This window comes from Mesoplodon bidens (assembly GCF_964165515.1).
Source record: "Mesoplodon bidens genome assembly, chromosome: 6".
Taxonomy (NCBI): Eukaryota; Metazoa; Chordata; class Mammalia; order Artiodactyla; family Ziphiidae; genus Mesoplodon; species Mesoplodon bidens.
Genome location: NC_138162.1, coordinates 25,025,865 through 25,052,844, shown reverse-complemented (window position 1 = coordinate 25,052,844; position 26,980 = coordinate 25,025,865). Strand labels below are relative to the sequence as shown.

The 26,980-nt window shown below is 47.8% G+C and overlaps 1 protein-coding gene across 1 annotated transcript in view; it reads left to right on the top strand.

Annotated features, from left to right (window-relative positions):
* Positions 1-26,980, top strand: part of GABBR2 (gamma-aminobutyric acid type B receptor subunit 2) — a gene marked incomplete at its 5' end in the record, with an annotated part of 369,129 nt that overhangs the window by 302,465 nt on the left and 39,684 nt on the right. The window contains 2 exons of the mRNA XM_081238251.1: positions 2,112-2,219; positions 11,616-11,738. Coding sequence (XP_081094377.1) covers positions 2,112-2,219; positions 11,616-11,738 — 231 coding nt within the window. The remainder of the gene's footprint in view (positions 1-2,111; positions 2,220-11,615; positions 11,739-26,980) is intronic.

The following is a 26,980-nucleotide window of genomic DNA, read 5'->3' as shown; positions in this document are numbered from 1 at the left end:
CTGGGTGGTGTGGTTGAGAGAAATACCTTAATGCCCCGAGTCTCAGTTTCTTCATCTACAAAGGGGTTTTCTCAACTCAGTTGATGACTCCAAAAAATCACCGTGGTTTTGGTTGTTGTTGTTTTATTTGTTTGTTTTTATCATTGTATACTTAGTTTCTGGCCCAGTAATCCTTATTGAATGAACAGGTGAACGAATGAATGAATGAAATGATCTGTAAGGTCCTGTGCAACTCTGACAGGCTAGGAATGTGTGATCTGGTCATTGAATAAGCTCAGGTCTAAATTCCGAATAATTGGCTCCTTCCCTGTCTCTATTCTGTTACTTTTCTTCCATCCTTGTTTTATAATACGGGTAATGACGTGGCCATCCTACACCCTCTCTAAAGTACTGTGATTCGTTCTTGCCTGTCTGAAATTTTTGAAATTAAAAAAAAAAAAAAAAGAAGGTTAAGTGCTCACCCTTACCATTGTCAGCATTCACACCTCACCCATCTGTGTTTCTGAACAATCGAGCTAATGCTGTTGTCCTTCCTTAGGGGGTTGGTCTTGCCATCTACCCAACCAGTTCCTATTTTTACAGATAAAATGGAAAGGGGAAACACCCTGTCTCTGAAAAGCTGGAGAACCAAGTTGCTAGAAAGGCAGTGTGAAGGGACTCCCTGAAGGCAGCATGTCTGGGAACCTCCTACATGACTGCCTGCAGCCCTGGGCTGGATGGGAGCACTGAGGCGGGCAAACCTGCTGGGCTCTGGACACAGAGGGCCCGGCCTGTCCACTCCAGCCCAGCTGTCTCTCTCTCCTAACACGTCCACCTTCCTGCTATGTTCAGCTGAGGCAGGTGGGGACCTTTCAGAGGGAACTTAGTTCAACAGAGCTGAGGAAGAGCCAAGGAAAGACCATAGTCTAGAACCAGAGCTCACGGAGCACGCAGCCTTTTTGTCCCTGTGAGTGGGAGGCCCCAGAACCCAGTGGCATACAGCCCAGTCCTGGGCCATGATGTGGGGACCAACCTGGAGCTAGGTGAGTCTCCTGGGTCTTGGAGGGTATCCAGACCAGCCGGTGAGGGTGGACTCGGGAGAGGCTGGGGTCTGGCCACGATGGCAGTGCAGGTGGGGAGTGGGCGCCCAGGAGGCCCCCAAGACCTAACAGGTGGTGACCGGCCATCCCAGCCTGCAGGGATCAGGCTGTTGGCTCCTATCAGGGCTGGCAGTTTCTGGCAGCCACCAGCCCAGGGCTGGGGATCAGGGCACACTTTGGTGCTGTGGAACAGGTGAGAGCCAGATAAGGCCTTAGTCCTGAGCAGGGACCCAGGCAGCATCGCTCCTCTCTTTCTCCAAAGGCCTGAGGAGACGGGCCCCTGGTGGGAGTGGAAAGGTCACAGCCCCTCTCCTCTGGCCTTCCCCCGCCAGCTGAGCAGCCCCTGACGATGGCCAGGAGCTGAGCTGGTGCAGCTGCCAGTCAGGCATCCCTGGGGCCAGTTCTGGCTGAGTTCTGCCCTGCTTTACCAGAGTGGCTGGGTCACTAGTGCTGGAGAAGGGCCATGCAGGCCTGTTGTCCTGCCCAGTCTCAGCCCCTGCAGCTCAGTGCTCTCCCCTCCCCGCTGCCCACAACCCAGGAGCTGGGAGTCCTGTGGAAGAGGTTCCTGGGGCTGCCTCGTCTCCTAGAGACTTGGGCGAGGAGGCAGAGAAATCAGCAATTGGGAGCACCTCTGCAGGCCTGTCTCCCCACATAGAAGGCTGTCAGAGAAGGAAAGGAGGGAGGGAAGACCAGAGGGCTGGTCTGAAACCCCTTAGTGGCCCTTCAGTGGTCCTGGGGGCCCTCTGTGCCTCTGTCTATGACTGGCTCCCTCTGGGCTGTGGGCCCATGAAAGGCAGGATTTGAATCTCATATGCCTCTGCGCCCAGGGCCCAGGTCTGGCGAGTTGCCAATAGAACTAAGCGTCTATCAGGTTGAAATGTGATTGAAGGATTATTGACGCTAGTAAAACTCTACAGTATGTAAAGTAGAGCATCTGTCCCCGTCTAGAGTCCCCCTGTTGGGACACTCTCCTAAATGATGAAGTCCGTCCCCCAGGAGATGTTAATGCCTCTGTTTTCTCATGGCCTCTAGGTCAGGACCTGGATTCTCACCGTGGGCTACACGACCGCCTTTGGGGCAATGTTCGCAAAGACATGGAGGGTCCACGCCATCTTCAAAAATGTGAAAATGAAGAAGAAGGTAATGCCTCCTTCTGTTGCAGGGTGTTTGCAATGTTCATTCAGTATTTATTTTTAAAAGAGTTATTAGGCACCTACTGTATGCCAGGCACTGGGCTATTTGCTGGGGATTCAAGCTAAACACAACCCTCCGCGCCTCCCCACCCCAGCCCCCAACACCTTCAGCCTCCTGGGGGTTGGTCAGACAGCTAACATCAGACAGCTAACAAAGCGTTTACAATGTAAGGTGATAAGGGCTGGTTGGGTGCGTAGGGGGGATACTGGGGTATAGCACCCAGGGAGGGCTTGGTGTAGGAAGTGACACCTATGCTAAAACCTGGAGGGTGAGTGGGAAGCAGAGGCTGGGGAGTTTTCCCTCTCCCAGAGGGAACTGTGTGCACGGAGGCCTGGGGAGGGGAGGGGTGTGTTCACGTTGCTGAGGGGTTCGTGGGGAAAGAATACAAGAGGAAGCCACAGGGGAAGGCAGGAGCCACGGTAAGGAACCTGAACTTTCACTTGTGGGCAGTGGGGAGCCCTTGAAAGAGGAGAGTGAAACAGGGCAGGGGCCTGATTTAATGCTTCCATTTTCAAAGAGGCCCTCAGAGGATAGGAGCCCTTCCTTCGTGTGGGAGGAAAGCAGTTGCCACCTCTGTGGTTGGCTGTAATCATCATGTTGGTTAAGCTTGACTCTTAGGATGTAGTCATAGAGAAACTTTCCCCTCACTGTCCTTTTTAACTCTTCCGATGGCTGGCACTCTCCTTCCCTTGCTCCTAGATAAAAATTCGGGCAAGTCTCATGACTTTGAAGGTCCTCTGGTCAACAACCAATATGTGGAGTCCATCATAATATTCAAAACCTCAAACTGCCTTCAAAGGCATCGCCTCTTCCTTCCCCAGCTTGGCCTGATGCAGCCACTCACCTGCCCTGGGAGAAGGGGTGCGGATGGGCTGCTTCTCTCTTTTGCCAGACTGAGTTTTTTCCCCATCCCATTCCCAAGGTTTCTGAACCCTCCTGAGTTGGGGCTCCGAGTGGTGGAAGGGGCAGGAAAGACCTCACTTGCCAGGAGCTGCATCCATCTTGCTGGGCCTGGCATTGGTTAAGCACACCCTTTAGGCTCTCATGGAGTCCTTTTGTGGAATTTTCAAAGCCCCCATTACTGGGATTTACTCTCCTGCAGTGCCCGCGACATGGGTGAAATACTCCCCCCGTTGGCCATTTGTGGCTCCTTCCACAGACATGTGGCAGTCCCCCACTCCTGGGCCCGCCCCTCCAGCTTGCCTTGGGCAGGCCACGCAGCTCTACCTGGCCCAGGGCCCACACCTGGTGCTCAGAAAGCACTCACACATCCTTCGCTCCTACATACTCAAGGATTGTGGCTGATCCCACTGTAGCCACTTCCCCTCTTCCGCTCCATCCATGGGGCAACTGGCCTGTCATCCTCCCGTGGGTTTCTCAGGCAGGAGTGAGGCATCAGCTCACCAGGTCCCCCAGGCTGCAGGGAGCCCTGGCAATCAAGCCATCTGAGTGCTCTCCTTAAGCCTCCCTCTTGATGTGAGGTCAAGGAGGAAGCATACCCCCCCCCACCGTCCTCTCACCTGGGGATGAGGTGAGATAGCTTCATGACACGTTTTTCCAAAAACCCTCTTCTTGATTCACCTCTACCCACCCCCCCACACACACTTTTTAAACCCCTGATGCGTGTATAACCCATTTACAGACATCTCTGAAAATGCTGCACTGTGACCTCATCCCACTCTGGAACGTGGTGCCTGTTGTTCCAGTTCTTCATCCCAAACTTGCATTTGCCATCCAGTTACCTGGGTCATAAGCCATCACACCTGTGGCAGACAGCAAGTGAGCCCGAGGTGGTGGGGCCAGCAGACGCAGCAGGAGAGCAGGCTTCTACCCACTGCTTCACTGCTGACCCGCCATGGGCCTTTCAGCAAACCTCTTCATCTTTCAGGGCCTCTGTTTCCTTATCTGTAAAATGGGGAAGCATTGAAATGGCATTGTCTCCCAAGCTGTGATTCTGCCTGGTGCCCAGTGGCAACTCTCACTCGTCAGCCTCACTGCCTGCCCCTTCACTGCCAGGGAGCTGCTCTCCAGATGCGGGGGCGGGGTGTATCCTCCCTTCTCCACCCTCTGCCCCACACCGGACCACCTTAGGACAACTATGGGCTGCATTTAGAGGAAGGAAAGAGCTCCGCTCTGCCACCCATTGCCTGTGCTCACCTGGAAGGCCCTCCTCTTACTGGGCCTCAGGAGCATTTGTGACAACTCCCTTCTGTAAGGGAGTTGTAAGGTGAGGAGCCTGGCCACCTGGTCCTTCTCAGACCTGGCTGCACGTTACAATCAAATGGGAGCTTTTGAAAACTACAAGAAGTAACCCAGCCCAGCCCACACCTCCGGGGCTAGAGCTGAGCATTCGGAGTTACTAGACCTCCCCAGGTGATACTGATATACAGCCAGAGTGGGAGACCTCTGGTCTAGATCAGGGCTACTCAGAGTGCAAGCTGAACCAGCAGCATTATTGGCATCACCTGGGAGCTTGTTAGAAATTCAGTTTCTCAGCTCCCCCAGCCCTAAGAATCAGTCCTGGAGCCCAGGAACGTTTGTTTCCACCAGCCCTCCTGACAAAGCGGATGCAAGCCAAAGTTCGACAGGCACCAGGTAACTTCTTGGGCCCCTCCTGCTCTGTGGTTCTGCCATTTATGACAAGTCCATCCTGGTTTTGCAGAATCACAGTGTTAGTTTCTTTGTGTCAATATGTAATTCATGCATATTATTATTGGCAATGGAGAACGGGCCTTTGTTTTCTACTACTCATGTGATCACTTGGCAAGAACCCTCAGATTGTCTGGCAATAATTGACAAAACATGCCAGGGAAGACTTCAGGAGTTCAGTTGTCTGAAAGCGCCATGGGAGTTGGGGCTGTGATATGGCCACAGCCTGCTGGGCTGCCTGGGACAAGTGGACTCTCCCCACCCCAGAGGTCTGGGCAAAGTGAGAGCCCAGGCAGGTGGTGGGCCCAGGCGTCCAGGGAGGGGCCTGTCTGAAAAACTGCCAAAGGCTTTGAGTACAAGATTTGGTCACCAGTTTAGTCTGTTGTGAAAATGATTTAGGCCAGATGAATACACCTTTCCAGTGTGAGACAGTTTTTGCTCTAGGCTTTCCAGTTATTCCAGGAAAAGCCTTGTGGCGCTACAGCTGAGCATCATTTATCAGCCAAATTAGAGGAGGTTAAGGGTATAGAAGAGAAATTTATACCTTTCACAGATCAAAAACTCAAGTTGGGAAGCAGATTGTTTTTAAAGGGTTGTGGCAGTCGCAGGTCAAAACTGGGATTGAATTCCCCATGACGCCAACAGTTTACATAGCCAAGGTTTGTTTTTATTGTAATTGTTTTGTTTTATTTTTTTTTTAAGTTTAAACTTTTTAAAAAGTGAGCCTCTTATTTTTCTTTTAATGTTTTTTCTTATGCACTTTTAAAAATTTGTTTATTTTATTTATTTATTTTTGGCTGCATTGGGTCTTTGTTACTGTGCACAGGTTTTCTCTAGTTGCAGTGAATGGGGGCTACTCTTCCTTGCAGTGTGCGGGCTTCTCATTGCAGTGGCTTCTCTTGTTGTGGAGCATGGACTCTAGGCACACCGGCTTCAATAGTTGTGGCACGTGGGCTCAGTAGTTGTGCCTCGCAGGCTCTAGAGCGCAGGCTCAGTAGTTGTGGCCCACGGGCTTAGTTGCTCCGGAGCACGTGGGATCTTCCCAGACCAGGGCTCAAACCAGTGTCCCCTGCACTGCCAGGCAGATTCTTAGCCACTGTGCCACCAGGGAAGCCCTTAATTTTTTTTTTACTGACACATATACAAGATTTACCTAAATCTGAAAATGCAATCTCACACTTCTTTTTCAGTCTTTTTACCCTTTTCTTCCTTCCCTGTCTCCCACCTCATCCTCCCTCCACCCACCATGTCACACCCTCCCCAAATACACATACACAAACTTCACCCCACATGGCTACATTTTGAAAGACATTAAAGAAAAAGAAGCCTATTAAAGGAGGTATTGACATGTGGTGACTTAATGCTTCTAAATTCAGTATTTTTATAGTATCAATCGTAAAACCTTGAATTGAGAAGCCTCACTACCACAGTCTTTTTTTTTTTTTTTTTTTTTTTGACTGCGTTGGGTGTTCGTTGCTGCGCGCCGTGCGGGGGCTTCTCATTGCGGTGGCTTCTCTTATTGCAGAGCACGGGCTCTAGGCGCACAGGCTTCAGTAATTGTGGCTCTAGAGTGCAGGCTCAGCAGTTGTGGCTTACGGGCTTAGTTGCTCTGAGGCATGTGGGATGTTCCCAGACCAGGGCTTGAACCCGTGTCCCCTGCATTGGCAGGCGGATTCTTAACCACTGTGCCACCAGGGAAGCCCACTACCACAGTCTTTATTCTGCCTCTTACTAGGACCAAATTGGAACGTTGAGACTAGAGCGGTAACTCAGAGATGAGATCTGTTATGGGGGCAGATGTTTTTTGAGGACAAAGAAACTTCACTACATATATGACTTGATATGGTTGCAAATAATAACATAGGGCCATCCTCTCAGACCTTCATCCAGGCTCAGCTTCAGGAAAATGCCAAGAGAGTGTCCGTCATCTGAGTGACGGCAGGAAGGCAGGGCCGCTGGTTGTACAACTCCAGGGGGCACCATTCACACTGTATTCCCTCTGGGATGGCGTCCCTGGAAGTAGGTGATAAGCTGGTCCTAGTAGAGGGCCAGTCTGAATCAGTCAAAATATCTGAAGTTTTTTTGAGAAATAAAGAAATGCCATTTTCCCAAAAGCAGATGTTAGCCAACTTTTCCTGTAAAGAGTCAGACAGTGACTATGTTAGGCTTTGCAGGCCATACAGTCTCTGTCACAGCCACTCAACACTGCTACTGTAGAATGAAAGTAGCCAGAGGCAAACACATAAACAAATGGATGTGACTGTGTTCCAATAAAACTTTATTTACAAAGACAAACAGTGGGCCGAATTCGTAGTTTGCTGATCTCTGCTCTAAACAACCATGGGAAGCGATGTTTAATAGTAATAGCTAACATCTGTTGAACAGTAGTTGTAAGCCAGGCTCTGGTAATCTAGTGGTTTGTGTGGTCATCGTCCCCCATTGTGTAGATGAGGAAACTGGCTCAGACGGGTTAGGAAACTTACCAAGGTCTCCCAGCTAGTTAGTAAGATTCAAACTCAGATCTGATGCCAGAACTGGGTGCTTAATCGTTCCTGGGTGCCTTCACTCTCATCTCTCACTCAGTGAGAATGGAGCACAAGTAACCTCCTAGCCTCAGAGAGAGAACTCAGTTTTGTGGCATCGATGTGCACTGACATAACCAAGGAAAGTTTGTGCAGCTTTTGAAGAGAAAGCCGAAAAATAAGAAAGGAAGTCAGGGAAGCTGAGGTGAGACTAGAGACATGGTCTTGCCTAATTCTAGTATTCTATGGTGCTCAGACTTTGTATGGTTAAGTCAGTGCTAATTTTTAAATTTAAATTTTTAGATCTTTTTTAAAAGATTATTTTGTCACCTCTCTTTAGCACTGTATTGTGTATATGTATGGGGTATTTGTATAATTATTCATTATTAGTCTCCCCCTATCATGCATGCTCTATGAATGTAGGATATTTATGTTTTGCTCACTGCTGCAGCCCTAGTGCCTAGAAAAGAACCTGATTCAGAGTAGGCACTCAATAACTGTTCCTGTGATTAATAAATCAAATGTGATCCATAACTACTTAGACTAAATCCATTTAGTCACAAACAATGGTCAAGTGCCAGGCTTTGGAAATGGTACCAAAAGGAAATTAGACATGTCCTTTCCTGTTACTCTCAGGATCTTCCCACCTTGGGCCCGTCTGTGTGATGATTAGCCCTGAGTCTAGCAGAGCTGAGGTGCAGTATCACACTTTGCCCCTAGATGTCACTGTCCTCCACATAAACACAGAACCGTGCCTTCTCAAAACCCAAGTAATGGTAGCCACACAGCCCATTTCTTGAGCATCTTCTCTGAGCCAGATGTTACGCTAGGTGCTTTCCATACATCATCTCATTTCACTCTTATACCAACTCTGCAGCTTAGAGTTCACTGGCCTCACTTTTAGAGGAGGAAATAAGCCTAACAGAGTCATACAGCTTGATCAAGATGGACATTTCACAAGAGCTGGGATTAGAATGAGGTCTTCTAGATCCAAAACGGTGTTCTTTTTTTGCACCATACTTAGAGATATTACATGAGCCTCCCCACTCCTTGCCATTTTACAAATCAGAAATGCAGAATGAGAGAGGAAGTGATTTGTTAGGGTCACACCCAGGTCACAAGGGATGGAGCCAGGACTCCAGTCCAGGTCCACATAATCCCAGGTCACAAGGGACGGAGCCAGGACTCCAGTCCAGGTCCACATAATCCCAGGTCACAAGGGACGGAGCCAGGACTCCAGTCCAGGTCCACATAATCCCAGGTCACAAGGGACGGAGCCAGGACTCCAGTCCAGGTCCACATAATCCCAGGTCCTGTCTTCCCACTGCCACTCTGCTACCTCACACTTCATACCTGAGCCTTAAAATTGGGAGGACTTGACTCTCATATTTACCAGAGAGAAATTCTGATGCTCATCTTCTGTGCTGCATGCGTGCCTTCCCTATTTAGGCAGCAGCAGGAGAGGTGCGGCATCCACTCAGAAGGGAGGTCACTGAGGGTGGCCCCAACCCATGTTTCTCAGCCCTGCCCTGCAATGTACTACTTCTTGTCCAGTGTAGACTGTGCAGTCCCAACAGACCTGAGGTGTGGTGTGCTGGAGTGTAAGGTGGTCCATACTCCTGTATGCATGAGCTCTCAGGAAGAGGCCAGGAGAAAGTGGTACTGCTGAGCAAGTTCAAGTTCACTGCCTCCTGGGAGTTAGACTGTGGGGAGAGTAGTACCCCTTATGTCTCGTGGGAAAGACTTGGCAGAGAGGGAGGGACCTGGAGGTGCTGGCACTTGCTGGTTGGGGAAGTTTGGGGAGGGGGAGAGGACTGAGAGGCTGAGGCCCGCAACTCTGCCTGCCCGGTGCTTGTGGCATCTGCATCCTCCTGTCCATCTGGTAGTCACTGCTCTGGATCAGGCCTCATCCTTCCTCATCAGGACAATGGCCCCAGCTCCTAACTGGCCTCCTACTGCAGGATCCCGCCTCAGGTTCACCCCTTCATGCTGCAGAGAGCTCCCCATCACGCTGATGCTTAAAGACGCTTAAACCTCCAGTGGCCCCCATGAGGCCCCATCACATGTCATGCAGGCTCTCTCCCTCCAGCTAGCCCTGTTTCCAGCCACCCACAACCGACCCCATGCACACCCAGCTACACAGAGCCTCTCACAGAAAGAACAGGGTGTTTCAGACAAAAGAACCAGCACCTACAAATGCCTGGGAAAGGATAGGAACCTGCGGCAGGTGATGCCTTATAGGAAGTAGAACCTGAGCCCTAGGCAGGAGACAGTGACCTTGAACTTGCTCAACAGCACCACTTTCCCCTTGTCTTTTCCTGAGAGCTCATTCATTCATTCTCCACACGTTCCTCAAGAAAGTTTGAGAGCCAGCCCCTGCACAAGGCACCAGGGCACAGAGGGGAGACTGGATGGTCACTGCCTCGGTTCTGATAGGAACACAGTTGCAGCATGGGCCCCATGCAGGGCACGCCCGGATTCACAGAGGAGCAGCTGCTCAGGCTCAATCTTGAAATCAGGGTAGGAGGGCACCAGGAGAAAGGTGGGGGAAAGAACTTCCAGGGGTCAGGTGCAGTGTGCGCAAATGCCTGGGGCTCAAACAGCCCTGGGTAAGCATCAAGCAGGGAGGCCCCTTCCAGCCTGTCCTCCAAGTCCTCAGCTCCTCAGGCATTTCTTCCCTTTGGCCTAATTTCTCAAGGCTAACAGGGAGCTGCCTGGTTCCCCTGAGGGCAGGGGTTAAACCAGGTTTCTACAGGCTATCAGCGGTTCACTGAATGCTTCTGAAAAATCTCAGAGGGGGCTTTGCCAGTGCCCCACCCCCAGGTAAAGTGGTCTTGGTGGATCTTGGTGGATCTCTTTGGCAGTAACTCAGCAGTATTTTCTTGTTCTTTTCACAGTTTAGCCACAGAGAAGTCTCTTGAGTTTCTATTTCTCCTTTAAGGATGGCTTTAATCATTAAAAGCCAGACCTGGCGATGTTTCTTAAGCTTCTGCTTCAGTTTTGTTTATTTTTCTACAGTCTTTTCTAGAACTACTTTATCACATTAACTTTTGTTTGGCATTGGGGCAAGGGGTGAGGACACATAAACATGCAGTGAGTGAAATACAGGTTAGCTTTGCCCCAGACAGCATTTGTCCCCAGGCCAATCCCCATCAAACGGACATAAAGTGGGGTGGGAACTTCACAGTGTAATAAATATACCCCAAGCTACAAAGTGGGATGGGAATTATATTTCTTCTTTATATATTCCTTCATCTCAATTCAACCAGGCAAACTTCTAAGTATCGATTGCATGCTAGGCCCTGCTAGGGGCTGAGGGCAAACAAATAAATAAAACAGGCTTCCCTTTTGCCAAGGGTTCCCCAGTTTACTGAGGAGGGCAGTTGTGTATACAACTTAATATAGCATCTGGTCACTGTAGAGCCTGGTAGGTGCTGTAAATGTTTGAGGGTGTGCACTCTGGAGAGAGGAGGAGCTTGGTTCCAATCTAGGCTTCATCTCTTAGTATCTGTATTCCACTGAGCAAGTTACTTGGCCCCCAGCACTAGCCTCAGTTTCTTCATCTGAAAATTGGGAATAATAATAGTATCTGCCTTTGTATGAGATGCTGTATGTAAAACAGTCAACCTAGAGGTGGGCACAGTGTAAGTGTTCACTAAATGTTAGCATTTGTATTTATTCTCCTTCTTGTAGTTACTACTATTACTATTCATAAGTATAAGTATTGAACTTATTAAGTATGATTAAGTATGGGAACAGAGTGCTATGGGAGTAGTTAGTTCTGCTGTGGGAGTTAGGGAGGCTTCGTGGAGGAGGCGAAATGAATCTGGGTCTCTAAGGATTATTTGCCACATAGAAAGAAGAGAGTGTTCCAGACAAAAGAGCCAGCACCCACAAAGGCCTGGGGTGAAAATCACAGCAGGGCCAGAACCTGAGAGTCCTCAAATTTAACTAAGTATATGTGCATGTTTGGGGCATGGACAAGCTAAGCTCATGAAAGGCCTGGAATGCCAAGCAAAGGAGCTTGGCTGGATTTATCCTGTGGGCGACGGGGAGTCTGAGGAAATTTTCAACCTGGGGGTGACGCCATTCAGTCACCCACCTGACCTGGCCCCTCGGCCGCTGTTTGGGAAGCTCTCTCACGTCCCTTCTGCCCCTGCCCTCTCTGCAGATCATCAAGGACCAGAAACTGCTCGTGATCGTTGGGGGCATGCTGCTGATTGACCTGTGCATCCTGATTTGCTGGCAGGCTGTGGACCCCCTGAGAAGGACGGTGGAGAGGTACAGCATGGAGGTAAGCACCTGGCACCAGCAGGATGGAGGCCTATGCTGCTCCCAGCCGAACCCCCCCGGGGACAGCAAGGCAGCACATCTCCTTTACTGCCCCAGGTATGCTTCTTGAGAAGAAATCGAGGTGGTTACGGGGAAATCATCATAGGTCCACTTGGGTCCACGTTCCCTATCAGGAATGTCTCATTATTTCCGTTTCCTTCCATTTGAGACATATATTATTTCAGGAGGGCCAAATATAAGGTCTTCACTCCTGGAAAAAAATGGTGAAAGAATTTGTCTAGGTGTATTAATATATGCAGAATTAAGGAGAAATGTTGGGTCGTTTAAACCAGTATATTCTCTACACATTGTAGAAGCCCCCATTTATATGATCCATCAGCCTAGAAATTACATTGCATTTTTAATATCTCCTTTAAAGTGAGTTCCCTAAGGAGTGCTAGTAGGGAATAAACACTCTGATAGCTCCTCCAGTTACTCGAGGATCTTCAAAGTGATGTGTTGCCAAAAAGAAGAACCTTACATAAAAGTACCGTTAAATATATATTTTAGTAGTCTTGCGTTGGGCCTTGCTCTTAACTCACACTGGTCTTCCTAGGATGCTCCAGTTAGAGAAGTTCAAGATTAGGGAAGTTGTAGTTTTGTCGACTTTCTCCTAGTAGTGTTAAACATGCCTTTGTCGGAAACAGCCAGCTGAATGGCAGTGGCTGTACAGTACGATTTCCCTACAGTGTAGCAGATTCTATTGAGAAAACTGGAGTTTCCTCCAGTTCTCTCACTGCACTATTAGGGAAATCTTTTTGTGGTATTTAGTGTGAATTTTATCAATAAAACTAAACTGGAAATAGTCATTTTATGCATTGAGGACAGAGATTTTTATCCTTCTGGACAAGAAGGGTTTTCTAGCAAATAAGATGCCGGGCCTCGTTTGTCTGGAGACAGGCAGAGGGTTTGCTCAGCCCGGTAAGAAGTTATGCAGTCGGAGCAGTGGCAGAGAACGCTGTTTCCTGACAGCGCAGATTTAGGGGAAGGATTTAAGGCTGTGCGCCTCCATCTCACTGCCTTACGTGTCCATCCGGGGAGGAAGCGGGACTCCAGACAGGCACAATCAGACCTGGCAGAGGACAGACCTGCGCTGGCTGTGCCCATGGGCCAAGGGGGCAGGAGCTCAGCTGAGGCCACTCGCGCAGACGGGCTGTGGCTAGAGGGGAGGTGACATCTGGTCATCACTCATCTGCACAGTTGGCGAAGGAGCAGACCTGCCCCCAACTCCATCCCAGGGGAATTCACCACCCACCACCAGGATTTGGAAATCCAGACAGGCTATCAACAGGAGGAAGGGTTGTTACTGGCTAACCGGGCCCCCTGGCTAGGGAGAGCCTGGGGTGATGATAATCAGAAGCAATAATGCTAATAGCTGTAATAACAACGGTGATGCGGTAGCTAGATGTGTGTGTTAATTCACTGAATCCTCACAGTAACTCTGTGGAATAGGTGCTATCCTGAACTCCATGTTAATGATGAGGAAACAGAAACCCAGAGAGATTATATGAGGCACCCAAGGTCACCTAGCAGGTTAGTGGCAACACCACCAACTATCGTCTCCCCCACTCCCCCACCCTGCCTTTCAATACACGACAGCACTTGGTAGTTTTCAGGTGTATTCACAGACCCTTGGTCACTGGGCTGTGAAGTGGGTTGGGCAAAGAAGGGTTTTCACATTTTGCAGACGAAGCCTAAAAATAGGTAACAGGCGGACTGAGCGCCCAGGATATCAGGGAAGGAGAAAAGGTGAGTCAGGCGGAGCCCATGGGAGGGCCTGGAGGGCCTGGGCAGATGGGCAGAGAGCAGACCCCGCTGGGTTGATGCTGAGCCCAATGGCAGCCGGCGAGGCAGGGCGCCGTCACCTCCGCTCAAGGTTAAGGCCGGGGCGGAGCGTGCACAGGATCCCCTGGGATCTGGCTGTGGTGGGAGAGGCTGCAGGGCTAGAGTCGGCGAATCTGGACATAAATCCAGGAAGCCTGTCCCCCGGACTGTTTACAGGAGGTGGACCTTGTGCAGACCGTAAGCATGAGGGACAGTTTGCTACCACCCACCTTACCTTTCTTCCTTGCTCTCTGTAGTAAGTACTGCTGCTCTGCATGGCTCCGCACATACAGCGCAAGCCCATTCCAGACCTTCCAGGGAATGGTTTTCAAACTGAGGAGCAGCCGGGTGCCACGGAAGTGCTTCTCTGTGTAGATGAGGAAACTGAGCCTGGGGAGGAAGGGGGTCCTGCCCGCGGCATCTAGACTTTTGAAGCGGGGTGGCTGGAGGAGAGCCACATCCCTGGCTCGAGGTCCCCACACCTTGTCTCTGTGTTTCCCTCCAAGTATCTGCGGAGATTTCTCTCTGAACCTTTCCTGGCCTGATCCTCATTTCTCCTCTAATTTTAGGGTTGCCCTGTCATTCTGTTGCCATGGTAGCAGAACCTTTGATTTGTCGACCCACAGCCCCGTCGGTTTATTGTCATTTTTCCATCAAACATCGCTAAACTATCAGGAGGGCCCCTCAGACCCTCCTCTGTGAGACTCAGCATGACGGTTGAACAGTGTGCCCAGGGATTAAGGGGTCCTAAGTTCTCCTCGAGGGGCTGTTTGCTCCAGAACCCCCAGTGAGAGGGAAAGTTTATGCCTGGGGGAGAGGTGATCAAAGATCTCTGTGGTCTGTTCTCTCCTCCCCTCAGACCACACCTACCTCGGATGCCTTTGGTCCCTCTGGACACTCTAAATACCTCAGGATTCCAGTCACAGGCCTTGCTCTGTGTTGCCCTTTCAAGCCTTTGCCCGTGCTGTCCCCCCTTCCAGAACCTTCTCTGACAAGTAAATGAACTTCAGTTCCAGGCCCCTGTATTAGCCAATGTGTTCCTGAGCTCCACCAGATTTAAGCGCCTGCTCCTCCCAACTCCAGTCCCCAACATCTAGGCATCCCCTGTCAGGACACTTAGCATGCTGTTCACCCCTGCTGAGTGCATTTCTGCCCCACCCACCCCTCCTGGGCCACATAGATCACTCTCCCGCACCACCCAGCCCAGCACCGCTGCATGCTGGGAGACCTCACCTCGCTGGGGAGACAGAGGTGAGCACAACAGCGTGACACCTTGAGCTCATGGAGCCCACCAGCTAGTGGGGGGCAGACAGTAAACACGCAAATAAGCACAGTCACTTTAGATTGCACAGATTCTGATAGCAGCTGGAAGTAAATAAACAAGATGCGGGGTTTGAGAATAACAGAAGAGTTCCAGAATAACTCGTGGAAGAGATTCTCTCAGTGCAAGTGTCCAGGGAATAAAACTCTGATTCTGGAGTCCGACTGGAGGCATCCTGGCTCCACATTTATTCATTTGTACATAATAAATATTTATATAGCACTTGTCATGTGCTAGATACTGTTCTAAATACATGATGTTTATCATTTTAAAGGAGTTTTTATGCTTAATTAATAGACTTTATTTCTTAGACCAGTTTTAGGTTTACAGAAAAATTTAATAGAAAGCATAGAGAGTTCCCGTATATGTCCCACCCCACACCCCATAGTTTCCCCCATTATTAACATCTTGCATTATGTGGTATGTTTGTGACAATTGATGAACCAATACTGACACATTGTTATTTGCTAGAATCCATAGTTTACATAGAATTCACTCTTTGTGTTGTACACTCTATAGATTTTGACAAATGCGTAAAATTATGTACCTACCATTACAGTGTCATACAGAACAGTTTCACTGTCTGAAATATCCTCTATGCTTACCAACCCCTGGCAACCACTGACCTTTTACTGTCTACATAGCTTTGCCTTTTCCAGAATGTCATATAGTTGGAATCATACACAATGTAGCCTTTTTAGACTGGCTTCTTTGACTTAACAATATGCATTTAAGATTCCTCCATGTCTTTTCATGACTTGATAGCTCATTTCTTCTTATCAATGAATGATATTGTTTTGTATGGATGCACCACAGTTTATTTGCCCACTGAAGGACATCTTGGTTGCTTCCAGGTTTGGGTAATTATTAATAAAGCTGCTATAAGCACTTTTGTGTAGGGTTTTATGTGGACATAAGTTTTCAACTAATTTGGGTAAATACCTAGAATCAGGATTGCTGGTTCATATTCTACAAGTATGTTTAGTTTTGCCAAACTGTCTTGCAAACTGGCTGTACCATTTTGCGTTCCCATCAGCAATGAATGGGAGTGTCTGTTGCCCCAACCTTGTCAGCATTTGGTGTTGTTGGTATTTTGGATTTTAGCCATTCTAATAAGTGTGTGGTAGTACCACATTGTTGTTTTAATGTACAATTTCCTATGACATATGATGTGGAACATCCTTTCATATACTTATAGTATTTGCCACACATATTTCTTTGGTGAGGTATATGTTCAGATCTTTTGCCCACTTTTTAATTAGATTGTCTTCTTATTGTTGAGTTTTAAGAATTCTTTGTCTATTTTGTTTGTTTGTGGTGGTTGTTTTTGGCCGCACCGCACAGCTTGTGGGATCTTAGTTCCCCAACCAGGGATTGAACCCAGGGCCACAGCAGTGAGAGCACCAAGTCCTAACCACTGGACCGCCAGGGAATTCCCTCTTGGTATATTTTGGATACAAGAACTTTATCGTATATATATTTTGCAAATAATTTCTCTGAGTCTGTATCTTGTCTTTTTATTGTCTTTAGCAGAGCAGAAATTTTTTACTTTAATGTAGTCCAAGTTAACAATTTTTTATTTCATGGACCATGTTTTTGGTGTTGTGATCTAAAAACTCATTGCCAAACCCATGGTCACCTAGATGTTCTCCTGTTAACTTCCAGAAGTTTTATAGCTTTGTGTTTTACATTTAGGTCTATGATCAAGTTTGAGTTAATTTTTGTAAAAGGTGCAAGGTCACTGTCTAGATTCATTTTTATGCATGTAAATGTCTAGTTGTTCCAGTACCATTTGTTGAAAATACTATCCTTTCCCCACTGGATTGCATTTGTGTCTTTGTCATAGATGAGTTGACTGTATTAGTGTGGGTCTATTTCTGGACTTAGATTCTGTTTCACTGACCTATTTGTCTGTTCTTTCACTAATCCCACACTGTCTTGATTCATAGTTTTATGGTAATCCTTGAAGTCAAATAAGTTGAATAATATCAGTTCTCTGACTTTTATTCTTCAATATAGTGTTGGCTATTCTGGGTCTTTTATACAAAGTCTCCATATAAACTTTAGAATCAGTTTGTTAATAGCCACAAAGTAACTTGCTGGGATTTTGATTGGGATTGCATTAATTCTATAGATCAAGTTGGAGAAAACTGACATCTTAACAATATTGTGTCTTTCTGTTCATGAACATGGAATCTACTTTGATTCAATCTACTTTGGGTTTTTTTTGTTTTTGTTTTTTTTTAACATCTTTATTGGCGTATAATTGCTTTACATTGTTGTGTGATTCAGTCTACTTTGATTTCTTTCATCAGAGCTTTGTAGATTTCCTCATATAGATTTTATATATATTTTGTTAGATTTACACCTAAGTATTTTATTTTGTTTTTGGTGCTAATATAAATGGTGTTGTGTTTTTGTTTTTGTGTTTGTTTTTACAAAAGTCTTTTGAATCCTACAACCTTGTTATAATTGCTTGCTAGTTCCAGGAGGGTTTTGTTGATTCTTTGGGACTTTCTACATAGACAGTCATGTCATTGACAAAAGGACAATTTTGTTTTTTCCTTCCCAATCCATATGCATTTTATTTCCTTTCTTGTCTTATTTTTGTATTAGCTAGCACTCCCAGTACAATGTTGAGTAGGAGTGGTGAGAGAGAACAACCTTGCCTAGTTTCTGATCTCAGAGGGAAAGCATCTAGCTTCTCAACATTAAACATGATGTTAGTATATCATTTTTTTCCTAAATGGCTTAAAAATATATACAAAGTGGTTCTGCTGTCCAAAGCTGAGGGTGCCTTTGGGGAGGTGACAGGAAGGACAAATGATGACACAGGCAGAGCCCGGGTCATTAGGGACCTTGTGTGCTAAGCAGAAGAGTTTAAAATTCAACATGAAAGACATTTAATCAGGGAGTGACATGATCAGATTTGACCTGGTGGCAGGGTGAGAACAGATGAAGGGGTGAGGCTGAAGGCCCAGCAGTGGCTCAGAGATGGTTTCTGCAGCAATCCAGGCAGGAGCCGATGGCGACCTAAAGCAGGGCAGTCGCAGTGGGAACAGAGAGAGGTGGGTGGATTTGAGAGATAATAAGGAAGCAGACGTGACAAGGCTTGGTGGTTGGTTGACTCTAAGGGGGAAGGAGGGCAGGGAGGCAGCAAGGGCAGTGCCCGGATTTCTGAGTGGGTGGTGGATGGCGGACCTCATCACCGAGGTCAGGTGCAGAATGAGGAGTGGGTTTTGGAGGGCATGTGAGGGGTTCATTTCTGGTCGGAAAGGAGATCGGATGCAGGATCCTAGAGCACAAGGGAGCAGTTTGTCCAGTAGATAGAGATTTGGGGGAGGAGCGGTTAATACACTGAGGATGGGAGCTGTGGGGATGAGTGTGGTCTCCCAGAGAGTGGGTACAGTCAGAGTGAAGATGTCCCAACTGGAGCCCGAGGAATAACTAAGCAGGGATGGGAACAAGGGGAGAAGCCAGGGCAGGGGACTCTGATGTGGTGGTCGGTAACAAAGCGGGTAGCCAGGAGAGAGGGCTGCCCACAGATCGAGCGAGGGAGAGAAAGCTGTCCCTGCACGGGAGGAATTTGAGGAAGGAAGAGAGGGGTCTCCAGAGATGAATGCTCCAGACCAAGGCAAGGACTGACAGGCTCCCTCACCATCCACCCCAGTGACCTGGCCCCGTCCTCAGTACTCCTGCATTGCACTTTGCTTCCTCTGCTTTACGGAGTCTGACGGGCAGATTGGCTGTTTCTGCATTTCACAGGTAGCAGGGGTGGATAAATCTGCCAAGTATGTAAAAAAGGTTTTTAAAATACAATTTATATTCTTGGGAAAAAGGGGAAAACTCTCCTTTTTTGTATACCTACAATACTAGTGGCGATGGTGAATAGGTATTGGACATACGGGTGTGGGGTTCAGGGAGAGGTGTGGGCTGGAGATGGACACTTGGATGCAGTCAACATATAGATGACACGAAGCCTTGGCTGAGAGCGCTGGGGGGCATTTAGATGGAGACAAGAAGGGGACCAAGGTCAGACCCTCAATTATTCCCATGTTTGGAGACCCGGGAGGTAGAAGGGAAACAGCAAAGGAGACCTAGAAGGAGAAACCATAGAGACAGAAAATCAGATGAGTCTGGTGTCTAGGAAACCAGATGAAGAAAATGTCTCAAGGAGGAAGTTTTGATGAAGCGTGTCAAACGCTACTTTTAGATCAAGTAAGATGAAAACCAAGAATTGACACTGTGTATGTGTGTGCATATACACACACACCCATATGGGTTTTTGTTGTTGGTTTTGTTTTTTTTTTTGCTTTTAAAGAAAATAATTTGGATAATTTCCCCTGAAGTGAAAGGAGTGCATACTGATGGTGTGAAGACAGCCTGTGAATCTAGGTGGAAGGGTTCTTTGCTTTTTCGCAAGCCTTTCTTCTCTACCAGGCCACCACCTACGCCTCCACTTGACCATTCTGAAATGGTTTTGAAATGGAGAGCAAATGGCAGACAGCACTAAAGGCCACCAATGTTGAACCCTCGGAGAGCCCCAGGCAGCCACTGAAGCAGCATCCTGCGGTTGCCTCTTGCTCCCTGAGCCTCCCCCCATCCGCTTCCCAGACAGGTGGCAGCAGAGACAGAATCACGTGCAGTCGGTCACCCGCGGGAGCTACGTGTGTGACGTTCACTTACAGAAATGGCAGCAGGCTGTCCACACCGGCTGCCTGGCAGCCCGCCTCAAGAATCGCCTGCGCTCTGGGTTCTGTGCCTTTCTGGCCACTTGGGCAGTGACCAGGTAAAGGGCAGTGTGGGACACAGGAGTATTTCAGACTTTCCTCCATATTCCGTGCTTTGACTGTGCTTTTTGAAGCAAATGCGGGATTTGGAAGTCATGGACTGCCCTTGGCTCTGAAACTGGCGTCTTATTTCAGTTATGTTTCTATGGAAATGGATATTGGAAGAGGCAAATACATAGAGTTTTAAATAATTTTAACTCTTATCTTCTGCCTCCCTCTACAGTTGCTCTGAAAAAAATCCAATCCTAAAGCAGACACTTTCAGAAACGTCTGGTATCTTCATAAAGCTTGTCCAAGCTCCATCTCATGCTATTTATTTTGAAAAAAGAGACATCAGAATGTCCAGGGTGAGGGGCCTGCTAAGGGTCAAGGTGCACCCTGCTCTCTGCACATGGGCAGCCTGGTGATCCAAGGCTTTGATGCCAAGGTCACATTCCAAGTGATGGGTCATCGCCACCAGCCCTGAACAGTAGGACAGGTCTCTCATCCATAGTCATCCATGGGGTTCTGGATGGCCGTCCTCAGTCCCCACCCGGATGCAGACCATGCCCCAAGCAGGGTAGTGGGACTCTGCAAGGACTTCGGGTGGGTTCGCTAGCTGAGAGCCACCCCAGTGAGCCTGACTAACTCCTCCCAGGAGAGGACTACACCATCTAATGTTCTGACCATGCCGTTCTGCTGTTTAAAGTCCTCCCCATCAGCTAGGGGATGAAGCCTTCACTCCTTAGCAGTTCAAGGGGACCTCGATGACCCGGTGACCTGGCCTCATTTGCCTCCCCTGCCTCATCTCTCGGCCCCTCCCTCGCTCCCTGTACTCAGCTCCCCTTATTAATGGCACTTCTCCAAAACGTCACACGCTGTCCCCCCACGCCTCTGCATTTGCTGTCCTCCTCTACCCAGACCACCCTCCTTCACCCCAATACCCCGTCTTCATGTAAAAAATTCCTACTTGACCTTCAAGAGGCAGTCAGAAGCGTCTTCTCCAGGAGCATTTGGAGAATGCGGGCTGCCTTGGATGCCTTTGTCTAGGCCCCCGCCTCACCTTGTTGGCCCCCTCATCTGGTCACAACAGTGGTAATTATTTGTCTGTGCACCTGGCCCCTCCTAGTCTATGACCTCCTCAGAGGCCAAGGCCATCCGTGTGTCCCCAGCGCCCAGTGGCAGGGTCTGGCTCACAGCAAGTGCTCGGTAAATATTTATTGAATAAATTGTTCCCTCCACCTAGAACTCTCTCCCCATGCCTCCACACGTCCGAATTCAACCCATCTGTCTGGGCCCATTAAGCCAGCTTCTCCAAGAAATGTCTTTGCCGAGCTGCGATTTAATTTAATATTACACCCTCACCTTTTATCAAGGGCCCAATTACGGGGCTAAAGCTGCCAATTGAAGAATGATTCAGCATCTTCTATAAAAGGCTGTTGTTCAGTTTGTGACTTAATGCCCCTGAGATAAAGATCCACAGGATAGATCCTCACAGACTTTAGTGCCAGGAAATGGGCTGTGCTTCCCCACCACCACCCGCGATGAACTTGTATCTCCTTCCTTCTTTCAATCAAGCAATCATAACTGAATAACTGAACTCTGTTTTCTTTTTAACTTTGGCTGCCATAAAGTTGGAGCCAAATTCAACACTCAGCCGCAGTAACCATCTTTTCTCAGGTTCCTGGAGGATTGTCTCGCCTTCTGATCGTTTGTCTGTATGTTTAATTGTCCCGTTGTGTTGGGGCTTTTGTGTTGTGCTGCCTCAGCCCCTTTGGGAGAGGAGGCAAGGTGTAAGTTCCAGATTAAGTTATTAAAACGAGAATGCTAGATGAGGTTTAATTGGAACGATATGCCAGAGAGACGTTTTAAGGATGCCTGCAGACAACCTCCTTCTGGCAGGGGTCCCAGCTGCAGTTGGCATTGTGGACCCAACATATGGACGGACAGCTCTGCCGGCCACAGCCAGGTTTCTGGAACATCTTGCCTCAGAAGGCATCTTAGGTCCATGGGAGACTGCAGTTTATTTCAGCTTCCTTATTGGCTTCCCTAGTGTCTTCAGGAGGTACTTGGGATCCAGAGGCCCCTCAGGACACAGAGCAAAAGATGCAGAGCCATTGCACCAGGGGACAGCCCTGAGGCAAGAGATTCTCTAGTCTCTACCTGTCCAGGTGCTCTGCAGGGGGTGGGCTGTCTACTAGGAATTTTCAAGTGCCGTGGGGCACAAGAGCTGGAAAATTATCTGCAGTACTGGCCTCTTCTGACCACTTGTGTCTTAGTAAAGCCATTCCAGTTCTTGAGCAAAGACTACCTTTAAATTTTGATGATTGTCCCCCCTGTCCATGTTGGCAGAAACACAGGCTGTGGCACCCACAGAAGCATTCCCTCTTTTTTGTGGGGGAATTCCAACCAACCTACCTCTTTAGAAATGGTGTGTCATCCCAGCGCTCCTTCAGCATTTATGGGGGGCCTGTTGTGTGCTGTGCTCAGGCTCCCTCGAGGGCTGCAGTCTGATGGGCATAATTAAATGCACACAGGGTGGGTTGTCGTCTTCTCCATGACACATGTCTCCAGACTCTTGGTTTTACGTTTGACTTACTGGGCTTACTTTTCTAAAATATGAGCCAGGATCGTGTTTGGATGTAATGTCCCTCAGAGGGTGAAGAGTGAGAGAGAACGGGGAGTGCTAGGTTTTGCTGTGGTAACAACAACAGCAACAAAACTCCGTGGATTAAAACAACAGAGACTTCACTCATCATAGCACTTGTTCGTAGAGGATCCATTGTAGCTTCCGCCCTTAGCATCCTCGCTCCAGGACACAGCTGGTGGGGCACCTTCTGGGACAGTTTTTGTGGCAACGGGAAAGAGTGTATGGCAAGTGACTTTTAAAGCTTCCACTCCAAACTGCCACATGTCACTTCCACTCGTATTTCATTGGCCCTATCATGTTAATTCTCCATGCCTGGGTTCAGTGGGGCAGGAAAGAGCGGTCCTACTATGTGCCCAGGACAGAAAGAACCAGGTATCAATGTTCAGCCATAATGACTACTGTAGTGCCTCCCATCCACTTCCTAATCACTGTCACAGCTGCCACCCCCCATTCGAATGTGAGCTCCATGAGAAAAGGGAGGGGGCAGAGTTGTATATTATTCTCTGCTGTATCCCCAGCACCTGCAAACGTGCCTGGCACATAGTACACACTCAATAGATAATATCAGTTGAACAATTGAATGAAGCCAGTCTTAGGGCAATTTTATTACGAGATCAATGAAATATTCTCTGAGAAGTTCTGTGCTAGTCCTGCATACTCTACTCTCAAATCCTATCCTAATCCATCACTTCTGTCCATCTTCACTGCTACCACCAAGGACCAAAGTACCATCATCTCCCACCATCTCGCATCCCAGAGGGGCCACTATGAGGCAGAACTACAGCTGACACACAATGGACAACAGGGATGATGAGTAAAGAACCTTTATTGTGTAGGCCACTAAGTTGTTTATTGTTGTTACCACAACTTTCTAAGCATGTTCCCTGCTTCCACTCATAGACCCTTCCAAGCCACTCTCCATGGCAGACATATATCTTTTTTTTTTTTTTGGCTGCATTTGGTCTTCGTTGCTGCGTGCAGGCTTTCTCTAGTTGTGGCCAGCGGGGGCTCCTCATCATTGCGGTGCGCGGGCTTCTCATTGCGGTGGCTTCTCTTGTTGCGGAGCACAAGCTCTAGGCACGTGGGCTTCAGTAGTTGTGGCTCGCGGGCTCTGGAGTCCAGGCTCAGTAGTTGTGGCCCACGGGCTTAGTTGCTCCGTGGCATGTGGGATCTTCCTGGACCAGGGCTCGAACCCATGTCCCCTGCATTGGCAGGTGGATTCTTAACCACTGCGCCACCAGGGAAGCCCTATCTTTTTTTTTTTTAAGATACAATTCACATACCATAAAGTTCAGTTTTAAAATGTATACTGCCGTGTGTTTTAATATTGTATATTCGTAAGGCTGTATAACCAATCCTCACTATCTAATTCCAGAAAATTTTCATCACCCCGAAAAGAAACCCTGTTCCTTTTACACATCACCCTCTATTTCCTCTTCCCTCCAGCCCCTGCCAACCAATAATCTACTTCATGGCTCTGTGGATTTGGCTACTCTGGAGATTTCATATCAATGGAATCATACAATATATGGCTTTTTGTGTCTGGCTTCTTTGACTTAGCATAATGTTTTTAAGGTTCTTCCATGTTGTAGTATGTATTGGTATGTCATTCCTTTCTATGGCTCAATAATATTCCCCTATATGGATGTGCCACATTTCATTTGTCCATTCATCAATTGATGGATATCTGGATTGTTTCCACTTTTTGACTATTATGAGCAATGCTGCCATGAGCATTTATGTACAAGTTTTTATGTGAACATACGTTTTCAATTCTCTTGGGTATGTATGTATGTGTGTGTGTGAGTGTGTGTGTGTGTATATATATATATATATATATAGAGAGAGAGAGAGAGAGAGAGAAAGAGATGGGTAGAATTGCTATGTCATATGGTAACTCTGTTTAACATTTTTAGGAATTGCTACACCATGCCACAGTGGCTGCAACATTTTACATTCCCACCAGCAATACATGAGGGGTCCAGTGTCTCCATATTGTCACCAACACTTGTTACTTATCTGCCTGGTTGATTATAATCATCCTGGTTGATTATAGGTGTGAAATGGTATCTCATTGTGGTTTTGATGAGAATGACGATCAAATGACTAATGATGTTAAGCAACTTTTCATGTACTTATTGGCCATTTGTATATCTTCTTTGGAGAAATATCTACTTAAGTCCTTTGCCCATTTCTAATTGAATTCTTCATCCTTTTGTTGTTGAGTTGTAAGAGTTCTTTACATAAAGATAGGCTAGATTTGTGGTTTTCAATCCTGGCCACATCACCCCAGAAAAGATCTTCAAATACTGGTACTCATGTCACACCCCCCAGAAATTGATTTAATTGGTTTAGAAAGAAGCCTGGACATTGGGATTTTTTTAGAAATTACCATGGGTTCTGTTGTGCAGCCAGGGTTGAAACTTTCTGAACCAGAGCCTCACCAACCTATAGGAAGGGCCCAGGACTGCACTTTGGATACCAGAGTTAGAAACCGACCCAGGACAATACATTTAAGGCTAAAAAATAGGGAAGAAAAACCTGAATCCAAGAAACCTGAAGTCCACATGGCCCCTACCAACCCTTACCCCAATTCCCAGCTAGAGACGGTGACGGTGACAAAGGAAATGCAGACTGTGGGGTGGGGCCTGGGAAGGTTCACATGTGTGGATCCCACAGAGCTGAATGAGCCCCTCCAGTCTCATGTTTTCCTGAAAGTCCCTGAATCATTATTTGAACAATTGTTTCCGCAGTGGAAGTCAGAGAGCAAGGAATAGGAAAGAAGGAAAAACTACGAGTTTTCTATTTCTGGAGCATTTTTCATTGCACTTGAGAGGCAGAGGGTGAGCAAATTGCAGACCAGAACTTTAGGTGGCTTAAAAAAAACAGCTGCAGGAAGCCACCAACCACAGAAACCAACAGGGAAGCAAGCGGCAAGGGAACCACAGTGTCAGGGCACCTCGACACCCACAGTGGCTCTGCAACAGAACCGTTGGCCACTTGGTGGGATGTTCATTATTTTCTGCCACTGTTTGGCTTGGAGTGTCTCCCTAAAGTAACAGTGGATTAAACTGCAAATACTGAGTCAGTTTGACCTTGACATAGGGTGGAATACTTCACACGACCCACAGATGCTCAGTTCAGTTCAGAAGACACTGACACAACCTGTGGACCCCTCCTAAGAGCTCAGGGGACAGCAACCTCATCATCCCAATTCTCAGTGCCCAGCCCACCCACTCCCCTGCCCTTCTCTGGACAGGGTCCCTAACCCCAAGTTTGTCCCACTTGGGTACAGGTGCTCAACAGTTGGCAAACACATACTGTCATAATAAGAGTGCCTCACATTTCTATGGTATGCACAGTTTACAGAGCACCTTGACAGCCCCATTTTAGAGATGAGGAAACTGAGGCTGGAGAGATGAACTGACCAGCCTGAGAGGACCTACATATTAGAAAAATACCCAGCCCAGGCCATGTGGTATTAGATGACTTGGAATCAATTCTGCTGGGATTGGTCTGTTGGTTTATTCATACTTCCTGCTTCTTTTTGCATCAGTCCCGTGTTTTACTTGGGGTTTTTTTGTTTTTTGTTTTTAATTTCTTTATTTATGTATTTATTTTTGGCTGCGTTGGGTCTTTGTTGCTGAGTGCAGGCTTTCTCTAGTTGTAGCGAGTGGGGGCTACTCTTCGTTGCGGTGTGTGGGCTTCTCATTGCGGTGGCTTCTCTTGTTGCAGAGCATGAACTCTAGGAGCGCGGGCTTTCTCTAGTTGCGGCGAGCTGGGGCTACTCTTCGTTGTGGTAGCGGGCTTCTCATTGCGGTGGCTTCTCTTGTTGCAGAGCTTAGGCTCTAGACGTACGGGCTTCAGTAGTTGTGGCTCACGGGCTCTAGAGCACAGGCTCAGTAGTTGTGGTGCACGGGCTTAGTTGCTCCGTGAAATGTGGGATCTTCCTGGACCAGGGCTTGAACCTGTGTCCCCTGCTTTGCCAGGCGGATTCTTAACCACTGCGCCAACAGGGAAGTCCCTTGGTTTTGTTCTAAAGAAACATTTTCTTCATTGATGTTTTCAAAACTTTTAGCATCCATTGTGCATAGTGTTCTCTTATAGATATTTAAATCTCTCTCACATCTGTGATTATCTGGCTGATATTTCATTAAGAGTGAAGCACTTGTGAGCAGATGTTCAGACCCAGCAAATTCAGATCCGAGAGCACTGCTTCCAGGTCCAGCCTCAGCCTCAGTAGCCGGTCTGCTCAGCCTTCATCCACGATGCCAACAAAGCTGCGTTATCTTGGTAGTAACAATATAGCAAAAATAATAATAACAGAGCTTTTGTTGAGTTCATACTATGTGCTAGACATTGTTCCAAGGGCTTTCCTTTATCAACTCATTTAATCCTCACAGCAACCCCATGCAGTAGTTACCATTATTATCTCTGGTGTACAGGTGAGGACACTGAGGCACAGAGGCGTTGAATAGCATGGCCACAGTCACACAGCAAGGAAGTATGTAGCATTTAGCTCATAGTGGTCAAGCAAATGGACTCTGGAGTTAGGCTTAACTTCTGATCCCAGCTCAGCCACTTACTGTGTGAAGTTAGGTAAGTGTCATGGGTTGAACTGTGACCCCACAAAAGATATG